Here is a 24,632-nt window from a genome sequence, read left to right as displayed (position 1 = left end):
ACCCTAGTAAACACAGTTTGATATTATAATAAATAGAGGTAGTAGATAAGCTTGCATGTAAGGGGAAGGGTAAGAAAGTAACTGGGATTGGATTTAAGGATTCGCTTTCCAATCTCCATATATGATTGCACAGTTTGGGTTTAATTACGTGGCTTGCTAGAGAAGAAAAACCTTCCACTATGACTTCATTTTTTACTTTTTATTAGACTTGTAACTTACCTGACTGCCGGCGGCAAGTTTTATTTTCACTGGAAAGCCGCGAAGGGACGCTCGGTTTTTTGGTTCCTGGGTTGGGCCTCATCGGAATTTCAGCAGAGACAAGGCAATTTACAGAAACAAAGATAAAACAGATGGGACCAAAAGATTTAGGCAAGGCAAAGCAAAGCGAAGCAGGATATGTAAAACGAGGGGGAGCATGCAACGCCGTCATTGTCAACGAACAACGGCAAGAACAGAAGGATTTAGGTTTCAGATCTTATCATAGTAAATATAATAGAGTCCGGGTTCAAAATTCAAAAAATAGAACATTTGAAGCAGAAGTTGTAGATAATGGCTTTGCTTTTTCTTTTGGAACCACCTCTTTTCTGCTTCTGCTAGTTTTCCCACAACCTTTCAAGATTTGAATGCAGTTCTATCCTTAGGTGGCAAACAAAAATCGCAAATCTGCCTCCGTTAATTTTCCCAGGGCCTCTGAAGAACCTCCCACGGTCCTGCAAAAGGCATCATAAAGAAGATTTAGCTGCACAACAGGTGGAAACCTGTCATTTAGAAAATAAAATTACATGACAAATCAAACTCACCCTTCAAACACTAGCTCCTTCTTTTCTTGCAGCTGCAAAATCCTCTCCTCGACGGTATTCTCGATGACAAATCTCACAATCCTGTGAGTGCAAAAACAATGTAAGCCCAACCAAGGGAAAATTATACAGATCAGTCACCAGGTTCAGCTTAACCAACAACCTAAACTAGGGACAGGGTCATTCAGACATCAATTCGAAAAGATGATCAAAGGTTTAACTGCTACGTCACAATTGCACTCCGATGGACTAACAATTTAATTATGGAACCTTCACATTCTGTAAGACTATAGTTTGGTCAACCCAAAGTTAGTTAGAGACTCAGTCCCACTAAAGATTTTTAGCACACAGTTGCTTCAAGCTCAACGACGTGAATTCTTTTTTGAGACTTGAACTGAACAAAAGGATCACCTAGAGTATAAAGTTCCCGCCATTTACCTTTAGAAGGTCACAACTTTGGCTATGCAGTTCTTGTGGCAAAATTCACCGAGGTCAGAAGTGCTATCAAACATAGCCAAGTCAAGGACAACATTACCCTACTAGGAAAGTCAGTCAATTCTTGACATACCACTTCGGGTATGGAGAAGATTTGTATACAAACATATTCTACAAAACTGATTGCAAAAAAATATATGTGAAAAGCATCTATAGAAACATCAATTGAATGGACTGGCCTGAGAGAACACCATCATCAGTTAATAGAAATTTTGTACATATCCAACTTATGGACTTGTAGCATTCTTGTGCCAGCTACCTTTTAAAAGAAGTGTCAGTGAGAAAGAGCCTGTTTGGCATGATTTGTGAAAAATAATTTCATGACATAATTGAAAAGTTGTTTTAATAAATGACTAGTGGCAAAATAAGTCAAAGTTAAAAGCATGTTGGATAAAAAGTTAAAAATCTTGTCTCGATTAAAACAAAAACTTGTGTCGATTTTGTGAAAAACAATTTATGAAAAGTTAAAAATAACTTATTTATGACTTTTCTTTGAGTATTTTTTTTATATATATAAAAAAAACTTAAATCAATTTGAAAATCAAGAACCTAAATACAATCTAATTTCACCCCACCAATAAGCCCGCTTTGACAAATAACTGCAGAGCCTGTTTTTGGCAACATATGAAAAAAATTACCCAGTCAATTACTCTAAACAATTATCAATGTTATTGAAAGATAGAAAGATGAAACCCTAATGCATCCGCCCAAAGAGTTTGGAAAAACAAAAGAAAGAAGGCAATATAAATAGGGAACCTATAGATTTCAGCCCTGGAGTCTAATTTTTTCTGTTTACAAAAAAAACCCAGAAGCCTGAACTGGTTAGATGGCCAGTTCATTGTTATAACTGACCAAACTGACTGTTAAAGCAATGATCTAGCATCTTATTATAGGATCTCAGAATAGTGGGTTCAAGTAGGACCTTATTGGTTTATACTGCCCAATACGATGGATTCTATCTTGTGCTTGCCGCTCCACTGCTGGGTTCCACCAAGGATCCATCAAGAAAACCTATAAATTCCACCACATGTAGGTATTGATCAATATATAAACAGACTAAACAAGAAGGTACATGCATAGGAAAGGAATCAAATATATACTGCCATATTAAAAATTGGAACAAAAAAAAAAACTAAAAGACAAGGCTCATGTGACAAGGACTTGCATTGACATGTAAGAAAATTCTATCACAAACCTCAAGCATCCACTGCAAACCAAATACATCTGACTAAATTTTAGCTGCTAAGAAAGGCATGAACAAAATCACAAGTCACACCTTTCACATGCCTTGTGTTTTTTTAAATTAGGTAACAACCCATCAGAGGAAACAGAATAACAAGAGAAAAGAGGAGGATCGCTCACATGTGATGCAACTGTCAGATTGAGGGCAACACCTCCAGCTTTCAAACTCATCAAGAAAATCTTGCAATCAGGATCCTCCGCAAATCTTTTAATAGCAGCATCTCTGGCAGCCAAAGACATGCTTCCCACCAACTGAACACAGCTAATGCCTGACTGCATTAAGCTTGTCTCATTAAATAGTCCTTCTCTTTTCAAGTATAACTGAAGATAGAATTAAAAATCTTAATTTACCTTATTGAGAGAGTAATGTATGAGATCCAAAAACGATGTGAACTGGCTGAAAACAATTCCTTTTGCAGAACCATCTCTTTCAGCCATAAATCTAATTTCTTCCCTCTATAACCATACAAACTACTCAGTATGACCAAACATATAATGGATAATTGCAGACAATAATCACACAAAATTTTAAAACATGCAAACAAAAACAAGCACACTTGGAGAGCTCAATACAACTGACATGAAATTTAACCTATAAAATACTTTTTTTGTTTCCTGGATTAGGGAGCCTAACCAGCACATTAACTCTTATATCAAGATTTTTAACTCGATAATAGTTTTCTTCATTAGCCATTTTATTCTAGAAGTGTATCATAAATATATATATAAATCCTTTCAAGCCATGGTGAATGGAGATATAATCCCCACACTAAAAAGCAGGTTCATCTATGATTATAAAGGATAGAAATAAATGTAGCAATTCCATAAGCACGTACCAAAGCTTCTATCTTTGTGCTTGTCTGAAAATCATCCAACTGTACTCTGTTCAGAATACTACCAGATCTAAACCCCTTAATGGTTGTTTTAGCAGTCTGATCTCCAGCATCCACATTTCCAGTGAAATCAACAGTGAGTGATTTTGAGCAGACAGGGCAAGAGACTTCTCCAAAGGAAGCAGAGAAATCAAGCAAACAGGTCTTACAAAAACCATGGGCACATGAGGTAACCTGAAATGATAAGGATAACGTTACAGAAAGAAATTCAATTGAAGATCATATCGCAGATTCTATTTGTTAGATTCAGGCAAAACCAAGTGTTGCATAGATGCTATGAAGGTGTGGTCTTCTAGGAAACAAATGCATTTAAAAGGAGACTTGACTATGAAATCACCTTTTCTCCTTTGCTGTATTGAGAATTAAAGAACAATATTTACCATTTTAAATGATCAACCTATTAACCATTAGCGGAGATCATCGAATGTTGGAAGCACAATGGAGCTGGTCATTAATTCTTGAATGTGAAGGTAACTGAGGTGAACTATAGAAAATTGTCGAGGAAGTAAATATGAAGATTTAACAATCAAGCAGAGCAGAAATCCAGAGTGTAGGGATCAAGAACAGCATATTCCAAATTCTACATTAAATTTTACGTTCTCATGCATGTTAAATTTTCTTATATGCTACATGACCAAGGACATGTCTATCATTTTGAGTTTATCTAGGTATCAGATCCATATATATATATATATATATATATATATATATATATATATATATATATATATATAAACAAGGGAAGATTGACAATTGTTAACTCATAAATATTTAATTAATTTATCACCACCAAGAATGAATTTTATACATGTCATCAATATAGCATAAATAACAGGGAAAATAGCTATTTCAGGGGGCCCTCACTTCACCAAGGAGAACGATGGCAGAATCTTGTGCAAACAATACCAGTTCATGTTTTGCGGATGTGGGAAAATAGTTGTATCTGGTGCTCTGCCTGAATGTTACTAGTGTTCTAAACTTGCAGAGGATTTCATATATTTGGCTTTTTATGACAGTTCAAACTTAGTATATATAGATGTTAATTTAGATCACACCAGCAAAAATTTGAGTTGAGATAAACTACTAATGCACGAAACTGAAATGCATTTCTTTGCACTTTTAGAAAAGATAAATATCTGAACAAAAGATGAGCACAAGAACAGAAACGATAACTGACCACAGGATCTTCTGCTGGTTCATGACAAATACCACAAGCATTTTTGGCAGAATCAAGATCAACCATGTTTCCACCTTTTAGTGCTGAAGTTTTAGAATATACCACAAGGTAAGGATGATCAACTGCCTGTAATTTTGCAGACAAGAAACAAGAAAATCAGCAGAAAGAGTTTTCCTTCAGGGCTAACTGATCAGAAGACACAAGTTTTTATTTGTTAAAACCTAAAACAAGAATAACAGCAAGCAGAACACGTTTTTTGGATTTAATTCCTTGGTAAAACAAACTCTGAATATATAACTCAATATTGAATAACCAAATGAGAAAAATGATACCTCCGGAAAGGTACTTCCAATACATAGTTTTAGAACTTCTAAAATCAAAAGCTAATCTTCTACAAGCAATGGAAAAAGTAGAAGAAATCCCTTGAATATATTAATCAAATTTGAATTAAAATTTAAAAAATCACATTCACAACACTCTTGACATGAAGGGTGAAAGTTCATCTATATGTTCTTTCAATACAATACAATACAAATGATGGATATAACTCCTTTCTTGCAAGCACCCATTAGTTTAATATTTCAGCCATGCCAAGATAAAATCAAAATTCAAAAATGAAGCAAAACTTCACGGGCTAAAATTAAGGTTTCTCTCTCTTTATATAAAACTGAGATTCAGAGAAATAAAATCCACTTTTCATGTTGTAACTTGATACTTGTTTCATAACAGAAAGTAACTAGTTATGTTACTGCAGAGCATCGTTGAAACTCAAAATAATGACTGCTCGAAAGCACAAGCATTTCCAATATCCATTAAATAATATACTTGTACCATCTCATGAACAATTCTAAGAACTTTCACATAATATTTTAATTGCAGCAAACAATTCACAGGTAAATAGCACTTCATCACAGAAAGCCATGATACTGCAGTCAATGGATAAAATTTTCACAATGGTGAATGATTTTTTTACCTGCCGCAAGCGTGTCAGGAGGTCAAATATATGGGCATAATTATTCATCAGAGTTCCCGCCTCAACATATCTGTGAAGAACAGAAAAGGGGAAGTCGCATTGTGTAAGTATCTGTGATAACATATACACATTACATTGACATGTAATTTTATTAGCAACAGACAATTAAAAAAACCAAATAACTCAAAGTAGTTGGGTAATATATAGGGAGCATTCTAGAAGAAATTGCATTGATCATACAAAATGAAAGCAGCAAAGGTAGAAGTCAACATACGTATTAAATTGTGCCTGACTTTCATTATACAATGATTCATAATAATCTTCTTCTTTAACATCCAGGATATCTCGCCTCAATATAACCTGGAGAAGAGAGGAAGCTAAGATTAATATCGAAGGTTTTTGATCAGTTAATAAAGTTGCTGTCTAGCAGTGTAGAAGGAAAACTCACAATTCTAGGAGGAAGAGCAAGATCAGAAGCCCTCCCTTTTTTTGTGCGTCTTAGCACTATGTTCTTCAAGACTTTGTGTTTGAGCAATATCATCGCTCTTCGTCCATAATCGGCATTTCCATGCTTTTGTATTGGGTTAGAAACATACTAAGAAAGAAAAGAAGTATATTAAGAATAAAAAATTGCTTCAGTAATAGATACCCACAAAATATTATAATAAAAAAATTGACAAGTAACAGTCTGCAACACTCACTTTATTCCACCAACAAAAATGCCTCACGGAACTATGAGGACAGCTAGAACATTGTGTCGTTGACCTGCAAAGTGGCATTGGGTTTAGCAAAAAAAAAAAAAAAAAAACAATTAAGCTCTCTAAATATTAATTACCCCAGAAAGGCTATAGATAGAAAAAAATGTAAAAGTAAAATAGTGAGAGAACCTCGAATTGGTACAGGCAACTAACTTCACAACCAGTAATTCTAAGTAGAAATTTGTTGTCAAACAGAGAACAAAGAAGAGAAAAATATACATTGAGAAAAAAAAGCCTCTCCAGAAAGGCTTAAGAAGTTCTAGTACTAATTTTGCATTATCCATAAAAATAATTGATTAAAAAAAAATTTAGGTTGCACAATAGAAAGGAATACCCCAATTTTTAGGACTAAATGGAATAAGATAATCATAAACCTCACACCACTCATAAATAAGGTTAGTTAGATGAAAAAAAAATACAAGCTTGAATCTTAAACCATACCCATAATCAAGAGTTCTGCAATCACAATCCTTACACAAGTAATATGAGTATGGAACTATTTGCAGGAAGCGTACCTGCAACGACAGAACTCCAAACGCATAAGATGACAAAATTCTACATGATTAGAGTTCTTTGGTTTGAAGTGCACCGTGAACTTACCAGAGAGTAAAGTTCACCAACACGGTTTTGGAGGGGAGTGCCACTCAGAGCCCATTTGTATGAAGAGTGTAAGGCAAAAACAGCTTTTGCTGTATTACAACGTCTATCTTTTATAAAATGGGCCTATGTTGGGCATGAAGGGGAAAAGGTATGCTTCAGAAAGTAATAAGCGCACAAATGATGGAAATGAAAAACAAAATATTTAGAGAAAAACAAAAGTTGGTGAGGGCTGAGACATAGAAAGCATGTACTTTTTTTATTATTTCACAATAAAAATAATGAGACAATGCACATAAGAATGGAATTTATGGGAACAGCAAAGCAGAAAATAATGGGAAAGTGACATTTCATGCACTAAGGATAATTAAAAGTTTGTTGATTGTTTCACTTGAATTAAAAGAACAAATTGTCATAGAAAGGGGGCTAAGGATAATTAACTTGTTGGGAAAGAAAAGATTTTCTTAGCAAAGTTTCAAATGAAATTCAAGAATCTACTTGAAACCCATAACAAACCGAAAACTCCTAAAGAAGCTTGAGGTCGTTAGTTTGGTACCCAAATTTGTTAAGAGATTGGCTCCAAAAGGAAAGGAAAATTAAATGGTTACCATCACACAAAGGAGAGATGAACAAGGACAAAGAAAGCTATGGAAAATGTCATAAAACCTGGTACAATTGTCTGTCACCCATGTTATTTTGGTCTTGAATTCACAATGCATCAATGGGGGGCAAATTTATAAGTAAGCAGACATAATTACCCCCAGGCACATTTATGCATGCCAACTCACCTCATCTAAAATGATGCGCTCCCACTTCAACGAGTGCAAAAGTGATTTCTCTTTTTGCAATCCTAGCTCAACTTCTGAAAGCTCCATAGGACGACTCTTATCTTTATCAGATTCTGTTTTCTGCTTTGATGCTGATGGTACAGTTTTCAGCTTTTTCTTAGCTTGCTTAGATTGCTTTGCTGTTCTATTAGCATCAGGCCCACAAAAATATTTTAGGTGAACTGTAAGCTTCTTTTCATAAAAGGAGTTCCCACAATACACACATTTCTTCTTGGGAGGCATCATGTATTTTCTGAATTCAGACTCAATAATAGAGTATGTTGTTATGACAAAATCGTAATCATGGAACAGTTTAGAACTCTTTTCTCTATTAGCCCCATGATAAACCAGAACCTTAGTGCTTCCTTTTGTAGTATACCGATCGATCTCACTTACCCACTGAGTTACAGCAACCACCGGACAGACTACAAGGGTGGCTTTGATTCCAGCCAAATCACTGGATGAGCCTGAAATTGGTGATGGACCATTGAATTCAAATGAATTTTGATGGAGTTCCCGTTTGGCAAGGACAAGAGCAATTGCTTGAATCGTCTTCCCCATTCCCATCTCATCTGCAAGAATGCCCCCTCTGGTGGACGACTCTTCCTGTTCCAAAGCCCAGGCTAACCATTCCTTTTGGAACCTTAACAGAGGCATAATCAAGTCAGATGGTGCCTCAGCAGTTTTAGCTTCCAATCCACGATTATGATCAAAATCAACATCTTCAGTCAAGTTCTCATTAATCCATTTGTCGTGACCTTCTTCCCAAACTTCCCACATCAACAATTCCCCTGACCTCTTTTTGCGCCTCTTGTTTGTCTTATAGTATTTCTTTTTTTGAGATTCTGTTGACTGCTCAGCTGGTTGTTGCTCATTAATGGGACCTGTTTCCATAGTACCCCTCTTAGCAGAAGGCAGTACATAATAAGGCACGGGAACACTACTAGCATTTATAAAAATGAATAAAAATTGACTCTACCTTGCCAATCATGGACACCAATCGTAGCCTTTGCCTGATGATTTAAGAGCAAATCCCCCATCTCTTCAGTCATTTCACCTATTCATTCGCTGGGATGTCAGTGATGCAATCCAATCTCAACTTGTAAGCTTTGATTTCACATGCTTCATTCATTTCAAAGAAACATGTAAGCTCCTTAAAAGAATTTTGCAGACTTTTTTTTTTATTTTATAAGCATACAATTTTTTTTATATATCAAAAATCCGAACCATCTCTTTCAATCGTGGGAAATATCTTCCATTGAAACATATGAAGAAAAAAATATAATTCACATTTTTTTCAAACAAGTACAAAACTTTAACTAGTGAACCTCACTAAGAAAATGAAAAAAAAAATCGAAAAAAGAAAAGACAGAAGATTGAAGAAGCAAGAGTTCTTTTTATACAGGAAAGTAAATTCATTACCAAAGCTATTATCATCAGAATCTGAAGATAGTACATAGAATTCGTCATCAGAACCGCCACCGCCACCGCCAGCACCCATGTAATTGTTTCCGTCTTCTTCGTTACAAGAACCGCTTTCCCCATGCTCACCATCGCCTGCACAAAACCAAAGTCATTAATTTTACAATCCTGGTAAAAATAACTCACCAACATTTAATTTATTCCTTAACAACAATCTAGAAATATTTTTTTCCAAAAAAGAAACAAAAGAAAAACCACAAATCAAGGACTTCCTAAACACTTGCAATTTTCAAATTAAATGAAAATCAAAATCAAATCGAAACCTAATTGCCAAAATCTAGAAGAAATTTCCTTAAGTATTACTCTCACGGTTAAAACGAAAAAAAAGGCACAAAACTTTAGAAAACCTAAAATTTATCAGTCGCTTCATTTCATCTTAGTCTATACCAAACAGCACCTCTAATCCTCATCAATCATCATATACAGAAATTAAGAGCAGATACAAAAAAACGTTTAAGAAAACAACCGTTGATTGAGAGTCCGGAGAGCCTTCTACGAGAACGAAGCTCCATTGATTTTGGAATAGAGATGATGAGATGAAATGAAGAAGAAAGTGAGAGGTCTTTTCTTTTTACCCAAAAAGAAAGAAGGCGTTAAATGGAGTGTGGAGTGGGATACGTGACCATTGGGCGGCGGGAAATGCTAATATATAGAAAGGCCTAATCGGCGGGAAACAGAGTTAGTTACTGTGGTCTCCCTAGCTTCCTCACTCTTTCCTTGATCGTCTGTCTGAGCAAGACAATGTCCTATAAAGTTTCTTCATTGATGATGCGGTGATATGAAAAATAAATAAATTAATATCTATAAATAACATGAGTTTATTTGTCAAAGTATTAATGAAGAAAAAGATAAAAAATACACTAACTAATTTCTATTATTTTTATCTTATTTGTAAATATTAATTGATTGACTATATAATTTAGCAATTCAAGCCCGCGTTGCTTTTTATTTTGTTTTTATTAAAAATAAAAATAAAAACCAAAAAACCGATGAAATAAAAAAAAATTAAAAAAAAAAATCTTAAAAGGCTAAACTATGAAAAAAAAATGATTAAAATTTTAAAAAAAATAACTGGTTCGGTTCGATTTTGGTTTTATAAACCTGAAACTAAAAAACCAAACCAAACTGAATTCAAATAAAAAAACTAAGTCAAACAAAAAAAAACTAAGTCAAATCGATTTAAACCAGTTTTTATTTTAAAAAACCAATTCAAAACCGGTCGATTTAAACGGTTTCGGTTCAGTTTCGGTTTTTTTTTTTTAAATCAGTTTAATTACTTTTTATATATATAAAAAAAAAAATAATGACTCCTGGTTTCTATAAACAATCCATTTACATTTATTAATGTAGTAATAGATACTTTTTAAAATATTTTTGCAAATTAATATAAGAAAGTTAGTCATTCAAATCCTTGTACCTTGAAAATCTATATTCTTCGACAAAGTTAACAAAATTCTAGATGGCGTGCCCAAGAAGTCCAACATGCAGGCACTATGCTTAATTAATTAGTGGGAGTTTCTCGTCTGTTGACATGGTCTAGCTTAGCTTCTCCAAAAGATACTATATGTTAAAAAATAAAAATAAAAATAAAAATAGGGCTAACAATATAATCATGCATAGCCTATTTTAATAGTGTTTAGTATTGTGATGATTAAAATATCTTTTATTTAAAAATTTATTAAAAATATTTTTAATATCCGCATATTAAATTAATCTAAAGATATAAAAAATTAATTTGAAAATAATGTTTAGTATTGTGATAATTAAAATATTGTTTTAACCATTATCTAACTTAGTCGAGTTCAACTATGAAATAATAAAACACTAAATTAAAATAATAAAAAAAAATCCAGAAATAAAATGAAGAGACAATGTCATATTGAATCAAACTCGCTCTAAGTTAATATACAAGATTTCCAGTTTGGGTCATGACATGATCAAAATGAGCTAACCTGTATGACAATTCATTTCATTCATTTGTGTCTCATTCTCTACCTAATTAGGCTTTACTAGGCTTCTGTGGGATGACATTTTGGATTAATTTTAAGAGTCATCTAATAAGGGGTTAATAAAATGAAAATAAAAATTTATCAAATAATTAAGGATAAAAAAACTGGTTGATCATGGACCAAATAAAAAAAAAAAAAAAAAAAAACACGGCACGTGAGGTAGCCCCATCATATTCAGTGTGCGTTTTGATGGAAGGTAGCATGTGTTTTTTAGGTAAAAAGCAAGTTTTTTAAGTATTTGAAGGTGTGACTTCAAACCAAATACACTCTCAATCGATGTGTTTCATCGATGAGTTGAAAGTTGGTTGCCAAATTTTTGGTTTTCTTCTCCTTACATTCCTTTTCTCTCGTTTCTCTCTCCCTTGACTGTGTGCAACATTTGTAAGGAAAAAAGAAGAAGTTTGTGTCCACATTAGTATAGCATTTGGTGAGATAATAAAAATAAAAATATATTCAGTTAAAAAAACATATATATATAAAAATAAATATTTTTTTAGAATAATTTTAGAATGAAATTATATATTTTTAAAACAGAAGATACAAAGAGAATATATCTTTAAAGATAATATTTTTTATTTTTAAAATATCCTAAAATAAATTTATATTTTCATTGAAGATCAAAATATTATTATTCAAATACTTTTCAAGAAATATCAAGTTTTTCTCTATTTCTTTACAGTTTTAGGCCGCATCAACAAATTTTTTAAAAATGGCATTTTCTATTTTGAAGTATTTAATAAAGGGCATGTTGAACATATAAAATTTAACTAGTGATTTTGTTTTCTGGTCCCAATTGAAAAATGATTATAATAAATTATTTTGATGAAAATAACGCAGACATATTCTATTTTATTAATATAAGATATTTATTTATCTTTAACAAATGTTTTTTTCTTTTTCAAAGTCTATTTTAAAAAAAATGAAAACGTGAAATTAGTGATGGAAAATTATTTTTTACTACCAGGAAACCGCAACCATAGATTTATTTTATTTTTCTATCATATTGACATCTTGAAACTGCGGCTACCCAGAGAAATCTCGTTTTGATTTTAAAAAATATTTTTTGTTTAAAAATATTTTAAAATAATATTTTTAACATTAACATATTAAAATTTAAAATAAAAAAAATAAATTCTAAATAAAAGAATTCAAAATTTTAAGAAACACCATTTCGTAACTAGTCAACTCTGGCAACCATACTTGAACGCTGCATGCTCACTACCCTTCTCTACTTGAATTAACTGAGCATGGAGTATTTATCATCTGCACCAGTTAATTCTGAATTTGACTGTGTAAAAATTCCACCGACTACAATAAATCATGCAACAGCGAACTGGATTAAGCTCTTCTTTGTCTGATACTACATCAGTACTGTCTAAAATGCAAAGGTCTTTGAAATATAATTCAAGGATCAATAAGATTAATTTTCACACAGTTTAAGCCTAGTTCATGCACCTTCATTAAATTCAAATTAATGGAGACTGGGATCTCCTTATTTCTCACTCGATGAAGTCTTTTTATATGCTTCAAACTTTATTCTTCCCCGACATGGACAAAAAACAGGGAGCGACACCGTTTGGAAACGTGGTGCAAATCGTGTTTCAAAAAAATTCATTTTTTTTTTTTTACTAAAATTTAATTTGATTTGTATGTTTTAGATTGTTTTGATGTGCTGATGTCAAAAATAATTTTTAAAAAATAAAAAAAAATCATTAACATGTATTTTAGCACGAAAAGTTATTTGAAAAACATTCAGTAGCATTGTCAAATATACTTGACTGAAGAAGCAAATTAGTACAGTCAATTTGTTCTGTTAAATCAACACTCAATGCATTAAGGTTGAAACCAAACAGAGGACCTGGCATATGCTTGCAGTTGCTGAAGCATTGGAAGTGGATAGCAGGTCAATGGTCTTTGGTAAGGAAGCTAATGTCTGAACCTTAAATGCATGCATTACAGCAGATATCTTACTTATTACCAGACAGGGCGATTGAAAGTTCAAAACCAGAGTTATGATCAGCAGTTCAACCTTCAGAAATTTCCATAACCAGGACAACCACTCAGAGTTATATCATACACCCGTATTTATATATCTATAGAAAGAACTCCAGGTTCTAATAGTGATTGAATCCATTGAAATTAAGTTAGGGATAGGTGACAATAAGAACAACAACATTAGGTAAAATTGGCTCGAGTCAAGCCTTTTTGCATAACTCATGGAAATCTGCTATCCTAGATTAAATCTGACCTTGTCATGGTGTTCTATACAGGCCGAGTTCGAAGTCCTGCTGCCCGGCCACAGAGAAGAGCATTTGTGGGGATTGGATATTCATCTCTCCACGAATTTGCAGGGGAATAGACTCGAAGATAGAATTGCTGTCCTAAGTACTGCCGTGCCCAGTTTTCAGACCTTACATTCCACATTCCAACATTGTCCAGAGGCATGTAAACTGCAGTCCATGACTCGGGATAGACCTGTATTTGATCAAAACATTGTAAATGACAAATGCTTCTTCCTTTTAGGATGAGAACTTCGAGAGCCCATCTAAGTGCTTGCAGACTGGAGCATGGTGAAGGGATTGAGGAATTGTGAATTTTCAGAACCAACATGTAATCTGAAACTCAGAAGATTGCTAAGAAAGTAGTGAATAAATTCGAAAGGAAGCTTCATGTTACTATCGAAAGGAAAAGGAGATGGTTTAGAAATGGTGGAAGTGCTGGTTTCCATTTTGAAATCATGTGGCCTTGTGCAAAATGCTGAGTAATTTGAATTCAGGGCTATCAAATATGTTGAAGGAAAAACTTTGCTTATTGAAACTTGAGACCAGGAGAATTTAGTTTGTCCAATTACAGAACATGGAAAAATCTATATGACACTGGTGAAAGTTGTAATGTTACTAAAGATGCAATCAAACCTCTTAAAATGCTACCGGTCCAAATTAAAAGGAGACTAAATGAAAACAATCTTATGATCCACAAATTTTCTGATATTAATAACAATTCTGTATGGTGTACCTGAACAGTGCAACGAGAAATTGTGTCTCTCAAATTATAACTTAATCTGCTTGCAGGTGACCACTGTCCTCCATCCATCCTGCTCATCAGAAAGCATTCAGATTAACTAATCCAGTAGATAAAATGCATGGTGAAATTAGGTTATGATGAACTTACCCCACAACAAAGAAGGTGTGCCCATCAATGTGCCAAGACTGCACATTATCTTCTGGATTCTCAAAAACAATCTCAGCATAACCTCTGAAATCAGCAGCCATGACAGAAGTCTGGAGGTAAGCACCACCACCAGTGGGGCTGTCCGGGATGCTTCCAAGGGAGAAAACTCCAGGGATATTGTAGTGGTCCGCAAGTTTAAGTGGAGTATAAGCAGAGATGAAGGACACACTATTGACAGCATACCTTTGCTTGCCATTAATAATGGGAGCAGAGTTCTGAAGTCTAACTGTACGAGTTGTGTTGATCAATCCATAATGGTAAGAGCCTTGAGGGTTAGGTCTTGGGCCACTTGCACTTAGATTCCTCCTGATAAATATGAGGGACACAAATCAATAACAAAACTCCTTTAGTGTGCAAAAGACACTCTCCTTGGAAAACTAAAAAGGAGACACTGTTCTTACCATTATGCATCATACAACAACTATGGATATCATGCATGTCGCAACAAACGCAATAAGTGAATTTTACTGCTATATGAAAAATAAACAGGACCAATGCTCAGAGTTTCAGAATCACTACATCTCGGGTAATTACAACACCACTAGGCAAATAAATGTCAAGCTATACTCTGTAGGAGAAAAGATCAACATGAATGCTATACTTATTGCACCTATGAGGAGCTCAACAACAGGAATTTGGAAGCACCTTAAGGATCGAGCTTGTTCAAGAGACCAATCAGTCTGAATAGTTGGCCCACCAAGCGGGGTATCTGAAACACTTCCTGCTGAGTTACTGTAATGAAGAATGGAGGTTGTCGTGAGCACTTGAGAGGTGAAGCGTGTTGAAACAACAATGAAGTAATCGTGTGCTGCTTGATCAGCTGTAACCAAAACAGAATAAGATTGCCCCAGGTGGATGTCTAGGGAATCATAAGTGTTTTGCAGCGAGTGAGTTCCTTCAACCTCCACTAGTAACATTTTATGCCCCTGGATTCTGAAATTGATGGAAGTGGTGAGCCCCACATTTGATATCCGGAACCTGTAAGTCTTGCCTGGCCAACAAACAACGCAAAATAATCTTAATTTGAACACCGTCACTGCATGTTTGAATTCAAGATGGAGTAACTGCTGTTCATACTTGATTACCTTGATCAACAGTGAATGTGTAACCATTTGATCCACGACCATTGATAAGAAGCCCATCGGGAAAGGGAAGATCACTCCCACCATCTAAAATTGCTTTTAAATCCTGCAAAATACATAAGCACATTGAAGAGTACATCTGGCAGTAAACATAGCTCTGTCTTTCACTTTTCCTAAAGCTCTGTGTACATAGAAGTTAGAATTTGCTTCAAAACGATACTAACACTATGATTCTTCTTGAACCAATCACCAGCCAGGAATGTGAAATCTCCACTAGGAGGAGGGAATGGTACGGGAATGACAGAACGGCTAGCGATTTTGAAGCCACCAAAGCCTCCTGCAGCCTTGTGCATGCCAAGTGAAGGAAAATAGAAGTAGCTACCAATCTGGTCTTTCACCTGGAGCACGTAAGTGAAGTTCTTCCCAGGTGGGATGGGGCAGTTGGTACCATAGACTCCATCTTGCCATGAATTCCTTCTCTGCTGCACACCATTCCTAAACAGGAAGTACAAGACTTGCGATTATTTACGAAATATCATCCGAAGCATTTCCTATCTTCCACACACAAAAGAAAAGGCATGATCAGAGTCAAATCCTAGTTATTTGCAGTTTGCATTACACAGGTTAACTCATAGGATCTCCCTCCTCACACTTGCCTAATGGAAAGTAAGTACAATATTCAGAGTTCAGACCATATCCCAGCAAGGACATGAATTAATTTTCCTGAAATCCATTCTGAGAGATCCAGATAAGACACAAAATCCAGAGTGTGTATTGATCTAGATCCGAGCAGCCTACATGGTGAGATCTAAGTTTCATAACCACCAATTCAACAATCCAATCAAAAAGAGCTTTTTTTTCTGGATATCTATGATCAACATTCTTTGTGATCCACATTATGTATGTCCTATACCACTAGTAGTGGAAGTTTTTGCTGCTAGCAGTGATAACTAGCATGGTGCTTGCCAAACCAACCTTACTCCAGTCTTCCAGTTTGATCACAGGAAACCAAAGCAGCCATAAGTCCTTGACTATCATTAGATTGTCCCAAACCAACGCCAAACGTGGCTACAAGTTCCAGTCACTGTGTGTCTGTATATATCCTGTAGCCTTCCAGTTACAGGCGGGGCATTAATGGTTGCAAACTGAACAAGAAAACGTGACATTCCAATAGTAGGAATTTATCAAAAAATGAAGTCATTTCCCCCACTGTTCTTTTAAACTTCGTTAACAGGATATTGAAAAGTCTGGATAAAAATACACACATATTTACAGACACTCGGGAAGTTTGTAAATATGATAACGAGAAACTAACCAAGAGATGAGGAAAGGTTCATCCAAGCTATTGAAAACGCTGATAATCAAGTTATCATTAGTCACTGACTCAATCTGTGGGCCTGGAAATTGCCCATTTATCAAAATCCCCTGCCATTAATTTCATCAAGACCCCATATAATCAACATCTTCGAAAATTAGAAATAAACTAATCGAAAAAAGAGTTGGCCACCTCACCTGTTGCTTTACTCCAAGTGGATAGATATCACCATAAGTAACATTCCATGTATGGAACCTATAAGGGTCTTCCCCAGCAGTGCATGTCACCAACAACAACACCGCTAGCATGAAAGAGTCCCGCATGTTCTTCCTATAGTGCTCACCCATTACCATCTCTCAGTCTCAAACACACTACTCTCCAGAAGAATCCAAGAAGTGCGGTGCTTTGTTATATTGAGAAGCAACAATGGAAAAGGGAGAAGAAGAAATCTTGCAACAGAGAACAACTCCCTTGTCGACTTTAAGCCTGTAAAGTCTTGTCGAGAACTAGTTTAACTTTTTCTTTTTAGCTTTGGGAGCTTTAATTTATCTTCTTTGTTGGACAATGTCGGTGATTCAGATTCCTTGATTTAGTTAATATCTCTTAGCAGGTAAGGTGATGACTATGGCCCTAAGCTGAAATCAACGTGCAGTAATGAGCTGTCTTCACTGCTGGTTGCAGTATCCAAGGGACGAGCAATACTGTCCACCACCATAGTCAACGCCGCGTTTCTTGAGTCCAGTGAAGTGATTCTGATTGGCATCAGCAAAACGGTGTATACTAATGCTTCCAATTACAGATTTGGCCTCCTTTGCTATTTCTGAAAATACCCAGGAGACCCGGATAGAATAAAACAAATGATACAGCAATGGATAGATAATGAGATACGTTTTCTCCAGTTACGTCGTGTGTTCAATATTTTTTTTACATAAAAAATAATATATAGATATCATATACACGTTTTAAAGAATAAAGAAATTATGATTTGGATTATACACTCAAATAAGTTGGTTTTAGTTAAATTTATGATAAAAAATAGCAATGACACCAAGTATACTAAATTAAAAAAAAAATTATGATAACCTGAAAAAAATTGATACAACTCAATTTTCTACCCATCAAACATGAAAGACAAGATTAGATACAAAAGATTAAAAAAAAAATTATTCTATGTTAATATGAATTAGCATGATAAACTTGTAAATTAAATAATAAAAACAGGATAAACCAAAAGAAAGCAAATGAGAAAAGAATTACAAAGTCTAATTCCAACAAAATAAATGTATAAGAATAAAACCAGAAAAAATTTAACAAACAAACAAACCTAAAAAAATAAATCAAAATCAGGTAAGATGAACAAACCCCGCATCTCGAATCATTGTAATGGGATAACATAGAAAAAGACAAAACTGGGAAAACAATGAAGATTAATTTAAAAGAGAACCGAATTTTCAATGACAAAATTGAAAAAAAAAATTAATTTTTTTCTTTTAAAAAAAGCAACTTAGAAAAAGATTCGAATCAGTCTGGATTAACTCGCTAAACTCATTATCTAAGTCATAAGATCAAAATAACATAATAAAAAAAAGCAAAAAAATCATAAGGCCTATTTAAAAAAAAAAAAAACAATTTTGATTGATGATATTAAAAAAAAAATAAAAATAAAAAATAATGTCAACTCATATTAACTTTCTGAACTTGAGAATCTGAGTCATTAGATCAGGAGCTCTCTATCTGAAAAAACTACGAAGCCCAGTTTTCAACTAATCAAATATTGAAGGATAAAATTGAAAAAAAAATAATTATACATAAGGTAAAAAAAAATAACAATTTAAAGAATGCAGAACAAAATTAAAATAAAAAAATAAATTAGATGACAAATAATATTTTTTTTATTGAACGATGAAATTGAAAAGAAAAATCAATTTAGCAAAAGCACTTAAAAAAATAAGGATCAAATTAAAGAAAAAAAACATATCACAAATTTGGATTCAAGTATAAAATTGAAAACAAATTGAAATTTCATAAAAAGTAAAGCAAGGGATGTAAAAACATGATTAAGGTGGTTTTTGGAGGGAATTTCAAGGTCATTTAAGCTGGTGACATGTTCAAATTTTGATTAAACTAAGAATTAGAAACAATCTTATATATTGCATTTGATATTATTAAGCATATACATTATGGTGATTGTTTGTGTTATGTTGTTAGCGGTGTATAATTGTCCAAGGCTAATCTTGGACTTGCTTGTAAAGGAAGTAATTGTTCATCTTTTTTATTAGTTATTTTGAGTTAAAAAATATACACACGCACTAAATGATTTTTTTCTTAATAAAACATTTATTTTTTGTAAATTAGGTGGATCGGTTATGATGAATAATTTGTAAATAATGTTAAGTGTTTTGTGAAAGTATGTTTATGATTGTAAAAGTGTTTTGGAGATGATTTTGAAATTGTTTATTACGAATCAATTTATGGATTGAATATGAAGATTTATTTAATTAACTATGTTTTAAACTCATCATTTAAGAGTTATATGTTGATATTTATAGATATTTTATTTAGAATTTGATACCTAGTTATAGGGTAAAATATTACCCATTGTTATTGTGGTTAGAATAACTATAGTTTTTCAACTTTGAATATAAGTTTGCAATCCATCCATATCTGTACTCAAAATGATTTGTTTGAATTATTGAAGTTTGTGAATGATTTATAACTATGCTCTTGATTTTTTAAATCTCTGAAAGTACTGAAATCTTTGTATAATAAATGAATTGATTTGTATGTATTGATAAGTTTTAACATGTTTTATCAAACTATGAAGGTGAATTATTATTTACTGTGTGTGTGACACTCATTCTATATTTAATTAATTATTTTTTCAATGGCTTGAAATGTCAAGTGATTACTTTGAAAGCTTATAATTGACTTCTAGACTTTAATATTTCAATATTTAGATCAATTCATGATTTTGGACTTGTAATAAATTTGGTTTTATTTGACTTTGAAGTTAGGTTATTTGATATGAGATGATTAATGTTGTAACCCATTTTTGGGTCCCCACAAAAAATAAAATAAATAGCCAAAAGAGGTTAGAAAAATAACAGGAGGCATGAAGCGCCCAGAAAATGGTCAGAAAAATTAGTCAAAGAGGTTAAAAATACAAATACAGATTTTTGACAATATATTCTTGAATGATGAGAGCCCTGGTGGATAAGAAAATTTGATTTTTGAGGAGAAAAGTCCAAATTTGGAGGTTTATGGACTTAATTTGATTTTTAATTGAATTTATAGAGGATTTCAGTGCAAGAAAAATTGATTTTAAAGTCAATTTGGGCTTTAATTGGAAGAAATTTAAGTTCTGGGGCCAGAATATATTTTTTAGGAATTTATTAGGTCAAATCAGGGGCTTAATTGCATAAATATTGAAGTTTAATGGCCAATTAGGGGCTTAATTGTGAAAATCCGAAACCAGGGACCAATTTGGAAAAGGCGCGAAGATAGAGGGGGCTGTATTGAATTGATTCAGGGGCCTAATTGAAGAAATTAGAAGTTTATTGATTAATTGAGGGTCAAATTGCATGAATCAGAGACCAAGGACCAAAGTGAAAAACGCGGCCAACAAAAGGGGCGGAGACGGAAATTGAAAGGGATGCAATTGAAATGTACAAAATATAATTGAGGGCTGATTTGGAAGTTGATGTGCTGGCGCCATTTAAATGAAACGACGTGTTTTGTCCAAAACGACGTCGTTTCATGTAAAAAAAAAAAAAAAAGGGAAAGCTCGGAACGATGTCGTTTTGAGACATTGTTCCTCTTTCTTCTTCCCCTGGACGTGCAGCAGGGGAAGAGAGAAAGAGTTTTGTTTTTTCTTGTTTTAATTCTGCTGCCTCTCTCCTCCGCACGCTTCTGTCACGACCCGAAGCCCCACGCTCTCTCATGATGAAAATTCGGGGGAGCCGCGCCTTGCCAGCCGCGGCTACTGGCCAACCGACCGGCGTTTCCCTGCCCCATGCACAGCCATAATGAGCCCCGCTCCCTTGCCCCCTATAAATGGCGACTTAACACTGGCACGCGAGGAGAAGGGGGAAAACGATAAGAGGAACCGAGGGAGAGGAGAGAGAACCAAAGAAAAAACACAGAAAAAAAGAAGAAGAAAGAAAACAGAAACGAACTAGAGAGAGAGAGAACTAACCGCAGGGAGGAGAGAACAAACCGAAAACAAAAAAGAGCGAACCAAAAGGAGAAAGAAAGGACCGAACGAGAGAGAATCGTTAGTAAACCCAAAACGAAAACGAAAGAAGAGGGAAGCACGCGGAGGAGAAAGGAAGAGCAGTAACCTCTCCCTCCGCCGTTTGAAACAGTAGCACCGCTTGGAGCCGCCGTCCGTGAGCCACGACACCGCCACCGGCCTCCACCGCAGCACCACCAGTGAAGCAGTCCGCTAAGGAAGCCATCGCCTCCTCCACGCCAAGTAAAGTCTTCTCCCCTGCATTTTTTTGCTGCATGCGTTTGCCTCCTGCATGCAGAATCGTTATGCATGCAGGAGGAGGGGAGGGGAAAATTAATTCCCCCCCGTTTGATTTCTTTCGCTGGGCCAGGCTGCTTCTGGCCCAGCTTTGATTATTTCTGGGTCGGGTCTGGCCCAAACTAAAGAGAAATTTTGTTGGGCCGAGATCGGGCCAACCTTTTTGGGCTGAGTCCGGCCCAGTTAGTTGGGCCGGCCCAGCCCACATAATATATTATATTATTTATTATATTTATTATATTATTTAAATATATGTGGATATATATAAAAAAAAAATCAAAAAAATATTCTGAAAAATCCTTGAAAAATATTTTTGATTTTCTTGCATATTTTTATCAAAATGGCTTAATATTGAATTGTATTTTTATACCGTAAAGATACAAATCCAGTATTAAAATACCCGGTTTTCGTCAAAACATCAAAATTTTTTAAAATAAAAAATGTTTTGCTTTCAAAAAAATTCTAAAAAATCCTTAAAAATATTGTTGATTTTCCTGCATATTTTTATTAAAAGGGCTTAATATTGGGTTGTATTTTTATACCCTAAAGATACAAATCCAATATTAAAATACCCGGTTTTTCGTCAAAACATAAAAAAATATATATATATTTACATAAAAAAAAATGTTTTATTTTAATGCATACGGCCTAGTCTCTCCAATATATATATATAAATATTATGACATCGTATTTTCACACAATAAAGGAAATGTCAAAATAATATATGTATTAGCATGCATTTTGGTTTTAATAATCAGTTTATTCAAGCCATGAGAACTAGACCAATATTTCAAAAATTCTAAAAAATTCTTTTTGTCTTCTTTTAGTATTTGGGATTACGAATTTATACGTAAAATGTATTCCTAATATTAAAAATAAAGTTTTTTGTATAGACGTTAGAACGGTTAGGATTTTACCCGATAAGATAAAGACCTCCTTACCGAGAAGGATTTTTCTTGAACCATGGACTGACCAACAACTAGAAACACAATAACACCTTAGTTTTTATCAGACAATCAAACAATGCAGCTTACCTTAGGTAAGGCGTATTTAGGGTGCTAATACCTTCCCTTTACGCAACCAGTCCCCGTACCCGATCTCTGAGACCAGTTAGGGTTTCTAGTGACCAAAATACTAAGTGGCGACTCCCATTCTATTTTTCACCGATCAAAGACAAGAATTTCTTGTCTCCCCACATTTTCCACATAGAAATAGATTTACATTGTAGATTTAAAATGGAAACAACAAACATATATTTTCGCCGCAACGCCGCACACGTGCGACAATTAATATTATATTTAATTAAGTTATGATTCAATGCATTTTTTTATTGGTTATTATTTTGAGTTAAGATGTCAAAAGATTATTTTCAAGATTTTTTTTGTTCAAGCTGTGACACTATAATAATGAGAATTTGTGTGTTTGATATTGTGGTGTGTGAAGCTTTTTAAAAGTGCTTTTCAATTAAAAATATATTTAAATAATATTTTTTTTATAATTTATTTTATATATTAACAAATAAAAACTATTGAAAAACACCTAAAAATATATTAGTTTAATATTTTTTTTGAATTGAAAAACACTTTTAAAAAATAAAAGTTACATGATATCAAATGTTATATAAAAAAATAAAAATGAGGTAACAAGTATCCAAAGAATGTTAGTCGAATAAGATAATTTGTAAGTGTTTTTTTGACATTGAGGTTTAACTTGTTTTTCATTAAAATTTGATGCATTTTTACTTTAAATTATTTTGATATATTTATATTAAAAATAAATTTTTAAAAAAATAAAAAATAAATTAAAAAACAATCTTTATCCTAATGTAAAATATCACATGGCGCCGTGTCAGAAAGGGCTATGTAGATTTCAGCACCTGAAGGCTATCTTTTTTGGGAGAATAATTGAGACTTGAGATTGGACAAAAGATAACGACTTTCTTTGGCTACATCTCAGAGTGAGTCCTCGATTGTGAATACCCACATTTCTTTCACATTTTTTTTTTTCACTTTAATATGTCAGGTAAGCGTCTACATCAAAGAATGTTATATAAAAAACATCTAATAAATTTTATATAAACAATTAATTAACACGAAAAATGATGTTGCAATTTAAAAAAGAAGTTTCTCATCGCTAGAATCCACAAGTAAATGATTGAGATAACAGAATTTAATTATTATTTTTTATTGCTTTTGGATATTTTAATATAATATGATGATATACAAAATAAATTTTAAAAAATAAAAAATTATTTTAATATATTTTAAAGTAAAAAATACTCTAAAAAATAATTATTACCATAATATCAAACATTACCTCAAATCATTTATTTTTGTTTGTTTTTGTGTTTTAAAAGTGTTTTTAAAAAAAAATTAATTTTTTTATCTTATATTAATTTTTTGATGTTTTCAAATAATTTTGATTTGTTATATCAAAAATAATTTTTTAAAAATAAAAAATATTATTTTGATGCATTAATAAATAAAAAATATTTTGAAAAATAATTATTATTATATTCTCAAATATCCTTGAGATATCTCTTCATCTATGGATACTGTACAATTTATTTATATGCAAATCATGTTTCTCGAATTTTTTTTATTTATGAAGACTAGATTAGTGAAAATACAAAGAAGTTTTATATCTTAAAAAATGACATCCTATCTTGAGAAATAAACTAATTTAGTAGTTTTTAGAAAAATGTAGCAAAAATAAGTAATATTACCGTATGATGAGAAATCGATACTGTGATGGCTAAAATAAGGTTTGTCCTTTATTGTAAGGGCCTCGTGGCCAGTTGGCGACCAATGAGAGAGAGTGACAATTGTACAGGGCATCGATTCCAAAAAAAAAAGTGACAATTGTACAGCCTATAGTAAATCAAATCCTTCGTTTTTCGTTTCAAATAGCGTTACATGAAAATTTAAAATATTTTTATATTAAAAATTAATTTTTTTATATATTTTAAATTATTTTATACACTAATTTTAAAAATAATTTTTAAAAAATAAAAAAAATTGTTTTAATACATTTCAGCATAAAAAACACTTTAAAAAGCAACTACAATCACACTCCCAAACAAGCTGCGTTTGTTTACATTTGACTTTTGTGTTTGCGGTGTAAAAAACACAGTAAGGTATTTGATAACATGCTAAATTATATTTTATACTACGGGTCTAATAAAAAATTAAGTTTGAATGCTGTTTTTATGAAGCAGTTTTTACAT

The 24,632-nt window shown here is 33.2% G+C and overlaps 2 protein-coding genes across 5 annotated transcripts; both read right to left on the bottom strand.

The window, feature by feature from the left end:
• Window positions 1-397: 397 nt before the first annotated feature.
• LOC118040184 (ATP-dependent helicase rhp16) lies at window positions 398-10,028 on the bottom strand. 4 transcript variants are annotated; one of them, XM_035047093.2, is made up of 17 exons: window positions 9,708-10,027; window positions 9,182-9,316; window positions 8,739-8,816; window positions 7,721-8,643; window positions 6,936-7,058; window positions 6,777-6,850; window positions 6,279-6,342; window positions 6,026-6,172; window positions 5,852-5,937; window positions 5,578-5,647; window positions 4,605-4,730; window positions 3,371-3,601; window positions 2,886-2,990; window positions 2,655-2,807; window positions 2,215-2,303; window positions 801-881; window positions 398-710 (listed from the first exon to the last, which is right to left on the bottom strand). In XM_035047093.2, the coding sequence occupies exons 1-17, from the start codon at window positions 9,751-9,753 to the stop codon at window positions 638-640; spliced, it is 2,604 nt and encodes an 867-aa protein (XP_034902984.1). In that variant the 5' UTR covers window positions 9,754-10,027; the 3' UTR covers window positions 398-637. The 4 variants fall into 4 exon arrangements, 3 of the variants coding, with proteins under 3 accessions (XP_034902984.1, XP_034903054.1, XP_073260578.1); XM_035047163.2 differs by lacking the exon at window positions 2,886-2,990 and having other exon boundaries at window positions 2,655-2,855; window positions 9,708-10,028; XM_073404477.1 differs by lacking the exon at window positions 9,708-10,027 and having other exon boundaries at window positions 8,739-8,881; window positions 9,182-9,312.
• A 3,245-nt stretch (window positions 10,029-13,273) lies between these two features.
• LOC118040288 (L-ascorbate oxidase homolog) lies at window positions 13,274-17,493 on the bottom strand. The gene is made up of 8 exons (XM_035047180.2): window positions 17,076-17,493; window positions 16,879-16,988; window positions 15,788-16,058; window positions 15,567-15,669; window positions 15,127-15,472; window positions 14,422-14,787; window positions 14,266-14,344; window positions 13,274-13,725 (listed from the first exon to the last, which is right to left on the bottom strand). Exons 1-8 carry the CDS (start codon window positions 17,229-17,231, stop codon window positions 13,513-13,515), a joined length of 1,644 nt encoding a protein of 547 aa, XP_034903071.1. The 5' UTR covers window positions 17,232-17,493; the 3' UTR covers window positions 13,274-13,512.
• Window positions 17,494-24,632: the final 7,139 nt, after the last annotated feature.

The sequence above is a fragment of the Populus alba genome, chromosome 14 (assembly GCF_005239225.2).
Source record: "Populus alba chromosome 14, ASM523922v2, whole genome shotgun sequence".
NCBI classification, from domain to species: domain Eukaryota; kingdom Viridiplantae; phylum Streptophyta; class Magnoliopsida; order Malpighiales; family Salicaceae; genus Populus; species Populus alba.
This window is presented reverse-complemented; position numbering and strand designations above follow the sequence as displayed.

What these genes read in the sequence shown, in the direction of transcription:
- LOC118040288 (XM_035047180.2), bottom strand. Translation starts at nt 17,231, where the DNA reads ATGGTAATGGGTGAGCACTATAGGAAGAACATGCGGGACTCTTTCATG. An exon ending in GGTTCAAGAAGAATCATAGT is followed by an intron (nt 15,670 to 15,787) that starts GTTAGTATCGTT and finishes TGTATTTTGCAG; the next exon opens with GATTTAAAAGCAATTTTAGA. An exon ending in CACATTCACTGTTGATCAAG is followed by an intron (nt 15,473 to 15,566) that starts GTAATCAAGTAT and finishes TTTGTTGGCCAG; the next exon opens with GCAAGACTTACAGGTTCCGG.
- LOC118040184 (XM_035047093.2), bottom strand. Translation starts at nt 9,753, where the DNA reads ATGGAGCTTCGTTCTCGTAGAAGGCTCTCCGGACTCTCAATCAACG. An exon ending in TTGGTGAACTTTACTCTCTG is followed by an intron (nt 6,851 to 6,935) that starts GTAAGTTCACGG and finishes CTGTCGTTGCAG; the next exon opens with GTACGCTTCCTGCAAATAGT. An exon ending in GGGCAGTATAAACCAATAAG is followed by an intron (nt 882 to 2,214) that starts GTCCTACTTGAA and finishes TTGCACTCACAG; the next exon opens with GATTGTGAGATTTGTCATCG.